This window comes from Sinocyclocheilus grahami, unplaced genomic scaffold, assembly GCF_001515645.1.
Source record: "Sinocyclocheilus grahami isolate Dianchi unplaced genomic scaffold, SAMN03320097.WGS_v1.1 scaffold215.1, whole genome shotgun sequence".
In the NCBI taxonomy this organism is placed as follows: domain Eukaryota; kingdom Metazoa; phylum Chordata; class Actinopteri; order Cypriniformes; family Cyprinidae; genus Sinocyclocheilus; species Sinocyclocheilus grahami.
This window is the reverse complement of record NW_015505394.1, coordinates 2,445,424-2,459,493: the sequence shown is the minus strand read 5'-3', so window position 1 is coordinate 2,459,493 and position 14,070 is coordinate 2,445,424. Positions and strand designations below refer to the sequence as shown.

General features: G+C 38.2%; 1 protein-coding gene across 4 annotated transcripts in view; it reads right to left on the bottom strand.

Moving 5' to 3' along the window:
• Window positions 1-482: 482 nt before the first annotated feature.
• Window positions 483-14,070, bottom strand: part of LOC107596179 (rho guanine nucleotide exchange factor 28-like) — an 83,454-nt gene continuing 69,866 nt past the window's right edge. For all 4 annotated transcript variants that reach the window (XM_016286855.1, XM_016286857.1, XM_016286856.1 and 1 more), the window contains 3 exons: window positions 11,491-11,997; window positions 6,300-6,558; window positions 483-655 (listed from right to left, as the gene is read on the bottom strand). In XM_016286855.1, coding sequence (XP_016142341.1) covers window positions 498-655; window positions 6,300-6,558; window positions 11,491-11,997 — 924 coding nt within the window. In that variant the 3' untranslated portion in view covers window positions 483-497. The remainder of the gene's footprint in view (window positions 656-6,299; window positions 6,559-11,490; window positions 11,998-14,070) is intronic.

Below are 14,070 nucleotides of genomic sequence, written 5' to 3'. Positions count from 1 at the left end.
GAATTTGAAAGGTGACAATCTGATTCCTTACTCTAACACGTACACATGCATACATAACCCTGACTCATATAGTAGGCGGCGAATGCTTTTATAAACCAAATCATCGTTCATCTACTGAAAGAAAGGGTCAGTATTTTTGCATCCTGATGTGAACTGGCATGGACAGTTGGAGAAAAATTCATTGTGCAGCAATGTGGGTGGGGGACTTTTGTATGTGTGTGACTAAACGTGTGCTGAAGCTGCCTAACCTGATTCTGTCATTGCAGGCTCCAGGCTATAAAGCAAAATACAGCCACTCAGACAAGCCCCATCTCCCACACAGACCAAAGTGTGTGCTATGAAGTCTGGAGAATGTCACAGAAGGCCAAAAGTTTGATTAAAGATTAAAGAAAGAATCCAAAAACAAGGAGTGGGATCAGATCCTGGCCCAAATCTCAAATTGAAAATCCAAGTCCAAATGTTTTGTTTCAACACCAACCAAAGCTTGTTTGTTCATTTCAGAGATACACAATATTCTCCTCTCCATCAGTATCTCTGTTCTCTGTCTCCATGGTAACAAAAGGCTGGTTGACGAGCAGGACGTTGGCTTGATGAAGCCCTGCCTCTGTTACTCCGGCTGACCAAGATTCTTGGACATGACTGAGCTGACCCACATCTGTGAAGACAAGATCGGATGTTATTATTTATTGCGTCATCAATAGACACCATACTTGCATTATTCATCCTTTTCTTCATGTTGATCCATCATTTTCTTTCTTCAGTGAAACACAATGTTTTGCATACAACTGAGGATTTTGGATGGTGGATGATATTTTATAATGCAAAGCTCCGCAAAGGACAAAACAAGTACCATTAAAGTCTCACAGAAGTGGTTTTGTGTGATACATTCCAAGTCTTCTACTAGCTTTGTGAAATTTAAGTCATTATTCACTGATAAAGACAATTTTGAGACCATCTATTTTTCATTGTATGTAGAGCAGAAGCTCCTTTTGTGCTTGACCAAAGGAAATTGAGCAATATTTGAGCAAACTATTATGTTCATTTTCATGTTACTACATTCATGTAAAAAAATCTAATCCACACAAGGGGTCCAGCTCAAATGCGATCACATGTCATTTACATTCATGTGATGTTGTGAATGAAGCTGATGAATCCCTCTCATTTAATTACCTGCTTCTCAACTACGACCCAATTTCGTTATCTCCATTCCGAATGTTTGTGTATGTCAGGTAATGTTGTTAGCTGAGCACTGTTTGAACAGTGAAGGTCAAACGGTGACTATTGTGAGGCTGTAGTCTTGACCTCTGACTGAAAAGTTAAACAAAGCAGTGCTTGTTGATTTAACCAGCACTTCAATTAAGGTCTTCATATATAGGACAGGTAACATTCAAATGTATGCACTTCGATTAAAAAAACAAATGTTCAGTTTGAAGGTACAGCAGACTGTGAGGAGATCTTTCAGTTTGTTGAGTGAATGATGACCATTGTGGACACAAAAATGTATTTAATTTAGTGCTGTCAAAATGAACGCGAACATGTTTACGACCACATCAAACAGGAGACTTTTCAGATGCGCACTCCAACTTCGCCTCAGCGCCAGGTGCTATTCAAGCAAGTGCAGAAAAGGTACAGGTGACGAGGGAGCTTCAGTAGAACAACAGTGAACTGCAATCAGATGAGATGTTGTCAGGCCATATGTCAGTAAAAACTAATTTTCCTGTCCTGTCAGCCATTATACTGTGCTGGTAGCTGCACACACAAAAGCGGCGCCGCGTGCTGTAGCCTATACCATTTCATATTAAAGTGCAAAAGAAACAACGAGCATGCAATGTCATAGTAATGTCATCAGTTAAGTCATGAAGTTACCAAAAAGGCGATTCAAGCTGCCTTAAAACCGTGATGTATGTAAGTATTTGTTATAAATGAGTCAGATTTAAGAACTGTGATGTCTCTGAAATGCAGTGGCTTTCAAAACTGTCCTGGAGCAGCCCAGCACTGTCTCCCTCATCTAACACCCGATTCAACTCATCAGCTCATTAGTCGAGACTTTAAGACCTGAAGTGAGTCAGAAAAGATAGAGAGTTGTGAGAAAATACGATGCGTGTCAAATCCAAAATTAAGCAGCCAAATTAACCTAATAACCCAGCTGCTGTGATGTCTGTTAATCAAAGAACAAAAGAAAAAAAGAGGAAATCAATAGCTTTTGTAGCTTTAAGGATTCATCTATATTTCATTTAGAATTTAGTGTTTGATAACTTTATTCAATTTCTGTATATTTCCTACTGGCTGAAGGGCACAGGTAGCTAAATTATAATGGGCTTATGTGAAGTTTGTTTTAGGCTTGCCACGATAGACAGTGCTGACGGTGATGCCGCAACACCGGTTACGTCACTTGCCCACCGCGGCACCGACCCCCACCATCGTTTAGATTTTTTATAGTAATAAAAATTATTTAGTTCAGTAAAAGAACAGACTCTACAATTAAAAACTAAACGCTCAATGCAGCGTGCCGTACGACAGTCGCATCACAGATCGGATTTCATTTCTCCAGTTAGGAGAGTGAGTCCTGCTGACTGACGAGAAGAGTGAAGCGAGACAGACGAGAAGAGTGAGGCGAGACAGACGACAGACGAGAAGAGTGAGGTGAGACAGACGACAGACGAGAAGGGTGAGGTGAGACAGACGAGAAGGGTGAGGTGAGACAGACGAGAAGAGTGAGGTGAGACAGACGACAGACGATCGATTAAAAAAACAAATGTTCAGTTTGAAGGTACAGCAGACTGTGAGGAGATCTTTCAGTTTGTTGAGTGAATGATGACCATTGTGGACACAAAAATGTATTTAATTTAGTGCTGTCAAAATGAACGCGAACATGTTTACGACCACATCAAACAGGAGACTTTTCAGATGCGCACTCCAACTTCGCCTCAGCGCCAGGTGCTATTCAAGCAAGTGCAGAAAAGGTACAGGTGACGAGGGAGCTTCAGTAGAACAACAGTGAACTGCAATCAGATGAGATGTTGTCAGGCCATATGTCAGTAAAAACTAATTTTCCTGTCCTGTCAGCCATTATACTGTGCTGGTAGCTGCACACACAAAAGCGGCGCCGCGTGCTGTAGCCTATACCATTTCATATTAAAGTGCAAAAGAAACAACGAGCATGCAATGTCATAGTAATGTCATCAGTTAAGTCATGAAGTTACCAAAAAGGCGATTCAAGCTGCCTTAAAACCGTGATGTATGTAAGTATTTGTTATAAATGAGTCAGATTTAAGAACTGTGATGTCTCTGAAATGCAGTGGCTTTCAAAACTGTCCTGGAGCAGCCCAGCACTGTCTCCCTCATCTAACACCCGATTCAACTCATCAGCTCATTAGTCGAGACTTTAAGACCTGAAGTGAGTCAGAAAAGATAGAGAGTTGTGAGAAAATACGATGCGTGTCAAATCCAAAATTAAGCAGCCAAATTAACCTAATAACCCAGCTGCTGTGATGTCTGTTAATCACAGAACAAAAGAAAAAAAGAGGAAATCAATAGCTTTTGTAGCTTTAAGGATTCATCTATATTTCATTTAGAATTTAGTGTTTGATAACTTTATTCAATTTCTGTATATTTCCTACTGCACAGGTAGCTACATATGACATTTACTATAATGGGTTTATGTGAAGTTTTAAGTTCATTTAAATTAGAAGTTGTTATTTTTTTAAGTCTAATAATGTTAAAATTGATAGCTCTCAATTATACTGTAATGTTGAATGGCTATAGTCAATGGTTAAATATTATTAGGGAAAAAACTATTTTATAGAGATATCAGTAGTATTGGTATCAGTTATACTTGCCTTCAGTCATATATATTACAAATATTAAAAATATACTGTCTTTATGTTGTTTCTACATTAATTTGAAGATAGGATGTGAAATTATTGCAATAAAAAAATTTATTTAAAAACTTTAATGTTAGGTGGGATTAATCGCGATTAATTTCAGGGAGAAAAAATGTGTGATTAGTTTTTTTATAATTATTAATTGACAGCACTAATTTAATTATGACCTTCACCTGTGTTTAGCTCTACAGAAGGTCTACTCCTTTGTTCACGTATCGGTTTAAGCATGTGCGTGTGTCATTAGCATAATCTTTTTTGGCCCTAGACATTTTAGGATTTAATTCAATTAATTATTATTGTTTTTGAAAAAAAATCTCTTTTGGTCACCAGGGCTCCATTTATTTGGTCAAAAATACATTTAAAACCATAATATTGTGAAATAATATTACAAATTAATATAACTTGTTTCCAATTTCAATATATTCTAAAATGTAATTTATTCCTGTGACGGCAAAGCTGAATTTTCAGCAGCCACTAGTCCAGTCTTTAGTGTCACATGATCCTTCAGATATTATTCTAATATTCTGATTTGCTGCTCAAGAAACATTTATTATTATTATTATTATTATCAATGTTGGCAAAGGTTGTGCTGCTTAATATGTTGATGAAACTGTAAAACATTTTCTTTTCAGGATTCTTTGATTAGTAGAATGTTCAAAAGATTTCTTTGAAATACACATTTCTATAACATTATTAATGTATTTGCTGTCACTTTTGATCAAGTATAAAGAATACATTTAGTATAAATAAATAAATACATAAAATTTAGAAACATGTAACTACCAGCACATGCTATAACTAAGCCATGCTAAACAGCCCTTAAGTGCAGTGTTATGGAGTTTTCTTGTAGAAAGCAGGGGATTCTAGGTAAACAAATGTAGTAAATGTGCATTGTGGGTATATATGGTAAATAAAACCCTATAGATGATGAGATTAGTTAGGAAGTGGGACCCTAATCTAGCTAAACATGCACCCTTGTGCACGCTCTGTCAATAATGAGAGAGAGTTAATGAGGCAATCAATATAAACACAGGATAGAACCTTTAAAGCAAGTAAATAACAAGATGTGCTATTTACAGTAATATCCACCTGTAAAAACTTGCATTTCATTTCAGTGTTCAACAAGTACCTTCTGACATTACAGCGATAAAGTGCATGTGTGAGAGAGACCATTCATAATGTTAAACAGACAACTCGGACAGCTCATGTGTAAAAAACAGACGAATAAGTTTCTGTCCCTCTCATCCCCCTCCCCTCCCTCGTAAGATGACAGGCCACTCTGTAATGAGTTTGGTAAAGATTTTTTAGATCAATGTTCCAATCAGTCTCCCGTAGCTGGAGGCCCTTGATTCACACGCCACTGTCTCCCCCGACAGTCAATAGACAGAGGTGTAATTGATCGCTGAGACAGATGTGTATCTGTGTGTGATAGAGTGAGGATGAATCTTTGTTATTAAACACAGATTAACAACACAAAAAGAGCAAATCGACCTTCACTGCTGCAACACAAGATTTAGTAACGATTCGCAAGTTGATGCGATGAAATCAAATCTTTCTTTTGCTTCTATGGCATAGTTAAGGGCCAAAGATATATAAAAAAAGTCCAGCTTGACTTTCTGCTATGTTGTTAACTATGGGGCACCTATAAAATAGCAGAAATGTTCCAATCATTCTCTAATTCTGCAACACCTTTTATATTGAGGTATATCCGTGACATGATTTTAAATCAGAAAACTATAGCACATACTCCAAAGTGTGTTGCACTTTGGAAACTTCTTGCATGAAGAGCTTGGTTGATTATAATGGTAGCAATTTGTTTGGATGTGTCACCATGTGCCTGGTGCAGTTAACTATAGGTTGTTTACAGTTGCCTATTAATGTCAAAACAGGTATTTCAACAGGCTCATCCAATTATTTGTAATGTATGACTTTTTGGAGTGTGGTTTTTAACTCAAGTGTTACGTCATGAGGCTATATTCACATTGAGCCAGACTTCATCAGTTTATATTCTTACCCTTTGGTTTGAGTCATAAAATATTATGAAAATATTACTGAAAATATATTATGGTTTACACAAAAATATTAAGCAGCACAACTGTTTTCAACACTGATAATAACAATAAATGTTTCTTCAGCAGCAAATCAGCATATTAGAAGGATTTCTGAAGTATCCTGTGACACAGTAATGATGCTGAAAATTCAGCTTTGCCATCACAGGAATAAATTACATTTTAAAATATATTAATATAGGAAACACAATATTAAGATTTTTTTTATCTTTTTGATCAAATAAATGCATATAATTATTATTTTTAGGAGTGAGGAAAGTGCAGCATAAATGAAAAATAAATAAAAACTACTCGCTCTGAGACATAAGACTCTTATATCAATTAGTGATTGCAGTAAAAACATTACCATTGTTTGGGATATCTGTTAGACTTCTCAGAGGGGTCGAGTACATTGTTCCTCCAGTCCAGCTCTCATGCCCTGCAGGACCATCGGATATTCCAGCAGAGCTCTGTCTGTGGTTGGATCGTGCCAGGAGTGAATTGAGACTGTTCTGAGCACTGGGAGAATCCGAGTATCCTATAGATCCTGAGTGCAGGTGAACAGCCTCGTTCACAAAAATGGATCCATGCGCATCCTGACCACCCAGGTGATGGTGACCAGCGTCCTGAAAGACAGACATGCACATCACTCACATATAACTACAATATATACAAAACATCTTATCTATAAACAATGCAATCATGGTACATACTGTTGCACCTCATTCAAATGATATAATAAAAGTGATGCCCAGATGGAAGAAAGGTGTGTTTAGCACCTTGTGTGTTTTCTGTGAAGCTTTGCACCTTCAGATTATGTGTAATGACACACAACTTTACCCCACCTTTTAAAGTCATGATGTAGAACATGTGAGACCCTGGACCACAAAACCAGTCTTAAATCGCTGGGGGATATTTGTAGCAATAGCCAAAAATACATTGTATGGATCAAAATTACTGATTTTTCTTTTATGCCAAAAATCATTAGGATATTAAGTAAAGATCATGTAAATATATTAAAACTTAATTTTTGATTTGTAATATGCATTGCTAAGAACTTCATTTGGACAACTTTAAAGGCGATTTTCTTAATATTTTACACCCTCAGATTCTAGATTTTCAAATAGTCGTATCTCTCCCAAATATTGTCCTATCCTAACAAACCATACATCAATGTATAAATCTCAATTTCTAAAAATGGACCCTTATGACTGGTTTTGTGGTCCAGGGTCACATATAGAAGTAGTAAACTTGCATAAGCTGTTTAATCCTGAGAGTTAGTTTGAAAAACAATAACAAATAAAATCAACAAAGAGAATATGTTGGGGGAAAAAATAGCAAAAGTATAGAAAGAGGCCTCTTTTTTTAATGTATCTAAAATTAAATTATAATGCAATCAGGGAACATAAAAGTAAAAAAAAAAAGCTCTCTGCCATTTTAGTCAGCCATGATATTAAATTAAGTTTTAATTTCCATCTTACCTCTATTAGCACCAACTGTATTATTTTAATAACCTCCACATGAGGCCTTTCTTTTTTTCTCATAGTTTTGTTTTGTGTACTTCATTTGATCACATTTAGAAACAACTGCGTCACCTTAGAATATTGACAGCAGAGCCTACAGTATGATATGGTATACAGTACCTCTTCACCTCTCTTCCTGCGCTTTTCCTCATTCATTAAGCTGGCTGCATGTGAACAAACGCCAGACTCAATCATTGACCCACAAGCTCAAAATCACCATTCTGTGCTAATCAGCCCTCACAAGCAATACAATGAATAAAATCTGGGCCTGAGGCGGATCTATTTTATATGGTTCATGTGTGTGGGAGAGTCTTAAAGGCAGACACAGAAATATACTCCCCAAAAGGTCACATCTTAGATGGTGGATACACACTCTCAAGCTATTTAAAGTCATGATTTCATGAATGTCATTCTGAGGGGGAATTCATGCAATAGTGATAACAATAAGAGGCTTTGGAAAAGGATTTTACCTCTCAGACTGATGCTGTGTTCACAAGATGTCTAAATGCAGAGTACTGCTAGAACCAGCCTCCATACAGCACTGTAAATGAAAGCATCCTGATACAAATGTTTCTCACAAACATCAGTAAGACGACATTGTGATGTTTTTTTTATGTACATAAGAAGTCTCTTATGCACACCAAAGCTGCATGTATTTGATCAAAAATACAATAAAAGAACATCATTAATTTTAAATAGAACTCTTTTGTAACATTAAAAATAACTTTAACTTTCAATCAATTTAATGCATCCTTGCTGAATTTAAAAAAAAAAGAATCTTACAGTGAAAAAGCATATTGGCCTCCACCTCTGTATTTTTCATTATCAATTAATAAAAGTAAATAAAACTAGGAAACTGCAGAACTTCTCATTTATATAAGTGAGTCAAACACTAAATAGACCAAATGTATTGTTTTGTAGACTTGATCAGACTTTATGAGTTGTGCAACACAATATTACAGCCATGTAGCACTTTGTTACACTACTACTTGTTGAAAAAAATCAAATAAAAATAGCTTGCTACTGTAAAAACTACACTGTTTCGAAAAACCCTTGAACTACTGTCACACCAGTGAACAATGTAGTTTAGTGAACAAAGTAGTTTTAGTTACTCCCCAGTGCTGTGTTTTTGTATCTAGTGAAGACACTCCAGAGCAGAGAGCCATCAGATGGACACTACTGCCCTACATCTCGCCCTTGCACTTGTCAACTTTCTGATCATTCTGATCAAACTACACGAACAAATGAAACATCACTTCCCTGACCTGCAGAATGAAGCACACAGAGCTGTTTTTAATTATGTTGCCTTGGTAGGGGCTTTTCTATTATCATTAATCTTTAGCTTGTTTATTAGCACACAGTAAAAAGGGCTGGAGCTAAGACTGCCTCACACGGCCAAAGACTGATGAGGCATGAATTGCTCTCATTATCCCAGGTAATGAATCAGAGGCTTAGCTGTGTGTGAACAACAGACGTTTGACCGCAACTGAATCCTCCCTGTGTACAAGAGGTCGAAGGAAAGAAATGCTTTCTTCCTAAGTGGCCTGCCACACCTGATTTGACTCTGCCTGATAAAACAACATTGGCTTTGGACCTTATAAATTCCATTGAGTTTGGGTTTCTACCGTAGTCTTATTTATTTGTAAAGGCATGTTTGGGAGGACTGGTAACTGAATTTAATCCAATAATCCAAAATACTGTTCAACTCAAAGACAAGAAGAGAGAAAGAGAGAAATATGCATGCTAAGAAACAATAAGAACAACCTGAAGAAATAGGGATGCTCATTACCACTCATTTTTATTTAGATTTTATTTTAAAGAACGTAATACTTTCATTCAGCAAGGATACATTAAATGGATCAAACATGACACTAAAAAAAAGTCACAAAACATTTATGTGAAAATGCTTTCTACTCTTAAGAATCTTGAAAAAAGTATTACCGTTTCCACTAAAATATTAAGCAGCACAACTGCTTTCAGCATTGATAATAATAAGAAATGTCTCTTGAACACCAAATCAGCATTTGAATGATTTTTGAAGGATCATGTGACACTGAAGACTGGAGTAATGATGCTGAAAATTCAGCTTTGATAGCACAACAACAAAAATATTAAAATTGAAAACAATTGAAATTCTAATAATATTTCACAATGTAACTGTTTTACTGTATTGTTGATCAAATAAATGCAGCCTTGGTGAGAATAAAAAAATAATAAAAAAAGCTTCTTTCAAAAACATTTTTAAAAATCTTGCTGCCCCCAGATTTTTGAATAGTAGTGTATATAATATTAAAATTTTCTCTGGGTGGACAGATCAATGCTTCAACAATGATCTGTCCATCCAGAGAGAAGAGAGACAAAAGAGTGAGAAAGAGAGAAAGAAAGTATACAAAACAGGTGAAATATGTGAGGAACAGAGAAAAGAACAACAAAATGAGACAGAAAGGAATTACAAGACAAAAAAAGCAAATGGGATCAAGAAAAACAGAAAATATATAGCTTCTCTTTTTTGAATTCCTAACTGACAGTTTTGTTCCATCTTCAAAGTCAAATGAGAGCGGATTTGGGAGAGCTTTCCTCTGACATCACTATCTGGGTGTTTTGGCAACAGAGTAAAGGAGGGATGAGGAAAGAGCAGAGGAGCAAAGAAATATTTCAGCGTTTAGAAGACAGCTGCGTCTCCAGACTCACGCTGTGCACGAAGGCTTTTATGAAATACCCACAGCTCACAGCTATAGCTTTTAGGAATATTTCAAACATACACAAACATATACGGAGAACATGCATATATACGCATATGAACAAACAGGAAGAAACTACAAAGTCCCAAAAGCAAAACAAAAGCACCCTTGGTGCCACTAGTGGCAGTCCATCACAGGAGGCAAGACAGCCAGTTTCCTCACAAATTATTCTAAATAAACTGATTAAAACTACTTTTAATCAATCTCTAACTAATGTGTATAACTCAAACGCATAAAGATGTATTTTTAAATAGATTCTTCTTTCATGTGGTAGTCTAAGCAAGTTCAAATCATTGTACGAGAGCCAGAGAAGGCTGACAGCCAAAAGTCTTCTCTGCTGAACTGACCAATCAGAATATGAATGTGCAAATTACAACAAATTTCTTTCAGAAATGTGGCTTAAAAGGCAGAAGGAGAACTAAATTTGGCTCCTTACAGATAAATGAGCAATCTTAACTAATGCATTCATTAGAGGTTGCTTCTAAAAAACATAGAATGCACTGCATGATTTAATCCATTCATATGAAGTTGGCTGGTGTTCAAAAAATTATCATTGTTAAAGATATAGTACACAATAAAGGAATCTTTGTTTCAGTTTTAATTGGAAATGAACAAAATACTATTATTCAGCCAGGAAATACAAAAATCTGTTCAAAATCACACTCTTGTCCTACCCCGAGTCATTACGGCCTACAAAAACGGTTGATATTCTGAGCTATCGGGTTCAGTTCAAGTTTGTCATTCCACCTTCATTTTCACAGGTAAATACAAGCAAACCTCAAACCATTAGATTCATTTTCTCATAAGTGAAGTTCCAAAGGTCAACTGACATAAAAAAAAAAAAAATGTTCCTTAGCAAGTAACATGAAAATTGTAATTGCTTGGATTGTTTTTTGCTAATGTGCTTAAGTCTGATGTCACAGACCACCGTTTCCAGATTCAAAAACTCTATGAGAACCTAAAAGCAAACAACAAACTGTTAATTTACACTCATGGTGTATATCATGATCCTAACCTTTATCTTAATAGCGACATCTCAGTTGACAAGAGAAAATCTTAGCTATGTGTGCAATAAATAAATAGTGCTCATAACCGGCTGTTGAGATTCTCAAATTTAACAAGCGGATTGCTTTGATTGTTTCGTGTGAGAGACAGGTTGCAGGAGGGGAGAGATTGAAATCTGTCTGGCCATTGGACAACCTTTTTTTTTTTTTTAATAATGGTGTATAATGATAAATCATTTATAATGAACATGGCAATATTCCATAAAAAGAAAGAATCCCATGATCATCACCTGTGTCTGCTGTCCATCCAGTGGTATCACCATAGCTGGCAGGTTCTGCTGGTAGCCCTGCCTCAAACTCTCCAGCTGAGCATCCAGCTTCTCCTTCTCCTTTTCCACACTTCTCTGGCCTTCTCGCAGCCTCTCCAGGCTTTGCTGGTACTCCTGCAACTGCTCTTGAAGCTCCTGCTGCTCACACTGCAGTCTCCGCTCCTCTAGGTGGCACACCACCTCCCTCTGCTCCAGTGATGCCTCCAGCTCCGACTGCTGAAGCTGCCGCATCTGGCACTCCCTTTCCCACTGCTGTCGCTCTCGTACCAGGGTGCCCCGTAGACGGGCCACGTCCACCAGCTCCTCTCGCCGGCGCTCCACTTCCCGCTGACGCTCCTGCTCCTGCAGGGTCTGGTTGCTGCGAGTGATGGGCGGTGGGCGGGAGTGTGGGTGAGGGGAGGGGCTTGATAACAGGAAGAGGAGGAGCCTCTGGACTTCATAGCAACTGTCTTGGATGGTGACTGCGGCCTATTCACAAAAAGCGAGGGTGTTTTAAGTAAAGGAGATCAATGGAAAGATATCTTTAATTACTGTTAACAATGGCTCTTGTTCACTGAAATAGCTAAAATGTGTTTAGTGTCTTGACTAAACAATGACTAGGCAACTACCCTCATCTTCAATTCATCATCAGCCACTCACATAGTACTGTTCAAAAGTTTGGGATCAGTAAGATTTTAATAATTTGATTCTGCAATGTTGCATTAAATTAAACCAAAGAGAGAATAAACACATTCATAATGTTAAAAAATATTTCTATTTCAAATAAATGCTGTTTATTGAAGAATCCTGAATGAAAATGATTATGACCATTTCCCTGAAAATATTAAGCAGCACAACTGTTTACAACATTGATAATAATAAGAAATACTTCTTTAACACCAATTCAGCTTTGCATCACAGGAATAGACTATATTTAAAAAAAAAAATAATTTGAAAACAGTTATTTTAAATTGTCATAATATTTCACAATATTACAGAATTTTTGATCAAATTAATGGAGTATAAGAGACTTATTTTAAAAAAATTTAAACAATCATACCAAGCCCAAACTTTTAAACATTAGTGTACACACATATATATATATACAGGGTGGTCCCAACCCAGAGGTTTTGCATGAACTGCGCTCGGCGACCAACTATGCCCTCCGGGCTACGAAGGTCACGGTGCAGGCTCTGGGCAGGGTGCCCCCATTTTACAGATTGGTCTCTTTGGCGACACTGTTGAAGAATTTGCACAGCAGTTCTCCACAGCTAAGAAGCAAATGGAGGCTATTAAACACATCCTGCCTTGGTGTGGGTCAGGCCCTGGTCCTGCACCCCTGAAGCAGCAGTCTTCATCTTTTCGTCGCTGGGGATGGCGGCCTGCGAGGACTGCTGAGGCCTCGCAACAGCCCGGGCCGAACAGCTAGCTCATCAGCAGGGCACTAAGAAGGCTTCAAAGCATACCTGAGACAGGCGACCCAGGGAGGAGGGACCATTTGACCAGCCCAGCTCCACTTCCGGTGTAGGGAAGGGGGGTGGATTCAGCTGTCTGCCATTCGGTGGACAGCCACCACATGGTCAATAAAAGAGCAATTTCCTTCTTCCCTGGGTCACAACCACACATCTTTGGCCTTCCCAGATGCCGAGACTAGGTATCAGAGCCTGTTCGTATACATACTCCTTGTCTCCTCATGTTCTGATGCAACAGGTCTGTCATCAAGTCGGTGTGACATGTTGACGAACTCCTGTTCTCTCATTCGTCGGTAGCTCATTTGACAGACCTGGCGGGCAAGGCACTGTGCTCTTCAAAGGATGTTTTACCTCTTCCCAGTGCCTTTTGCTCCACTGAGCCCAGGAACCCTGCCCTAGGTACAACAAACTTAGTTCCTTTGAGACCATTGGCGAGGTGTCTGGAAGACTGGTTAAGCCTCCCCAGCCTTTCCTGCTGGCTTCTCAGAACCATTCGTCTCGGCTATGCGATACAGTTCACCAGGCGTCTGACCGAAGTTCAGTGGCATTCTGTTAACCTCAGTGTGAGGCAAGAATGCTGCTGTTTCATGTAGCTGAGTTTGGCGGAGGAACTCACTGTTATAATCCATTACGAGAAGGTATCCCTCAAAGTGAACTCTCCTAATGGGTTAGTGCTCCACATGTAGTGGCTCCCCTTCATGGCCCCATATGTGTATTACTCCACTGACTTGTCCGTTAGGATTTAGTGTTTCCCCTAGACAGACGCTCGGTTTGTCACTGAGTTCTGTGCTTGGTAGTTCTCCCCTTATGCGGAGCCTACAACAGAATCTTCCCTATGTGGTCCTTCCTTCAGTAAGTCCATAGGTCAATCTTCACATGTTACCTCCCCTTCGGGTAGGATGTGATCTCCGTAGGGTCTCTTTCCCTTCTGGGAAAACAGACACTTTCCCAACGTTACCTACCATGGCTTTCAGCCATCACTTTTTTTTTATTTTTTATAATAAGATGAGAAAAGGCTCAGGCTGAGAGCCTCCTTATTGATGGCTCTCTTGGATGTTGGGGAGTGAGGTCATAAGTCTTGGATGTTGGA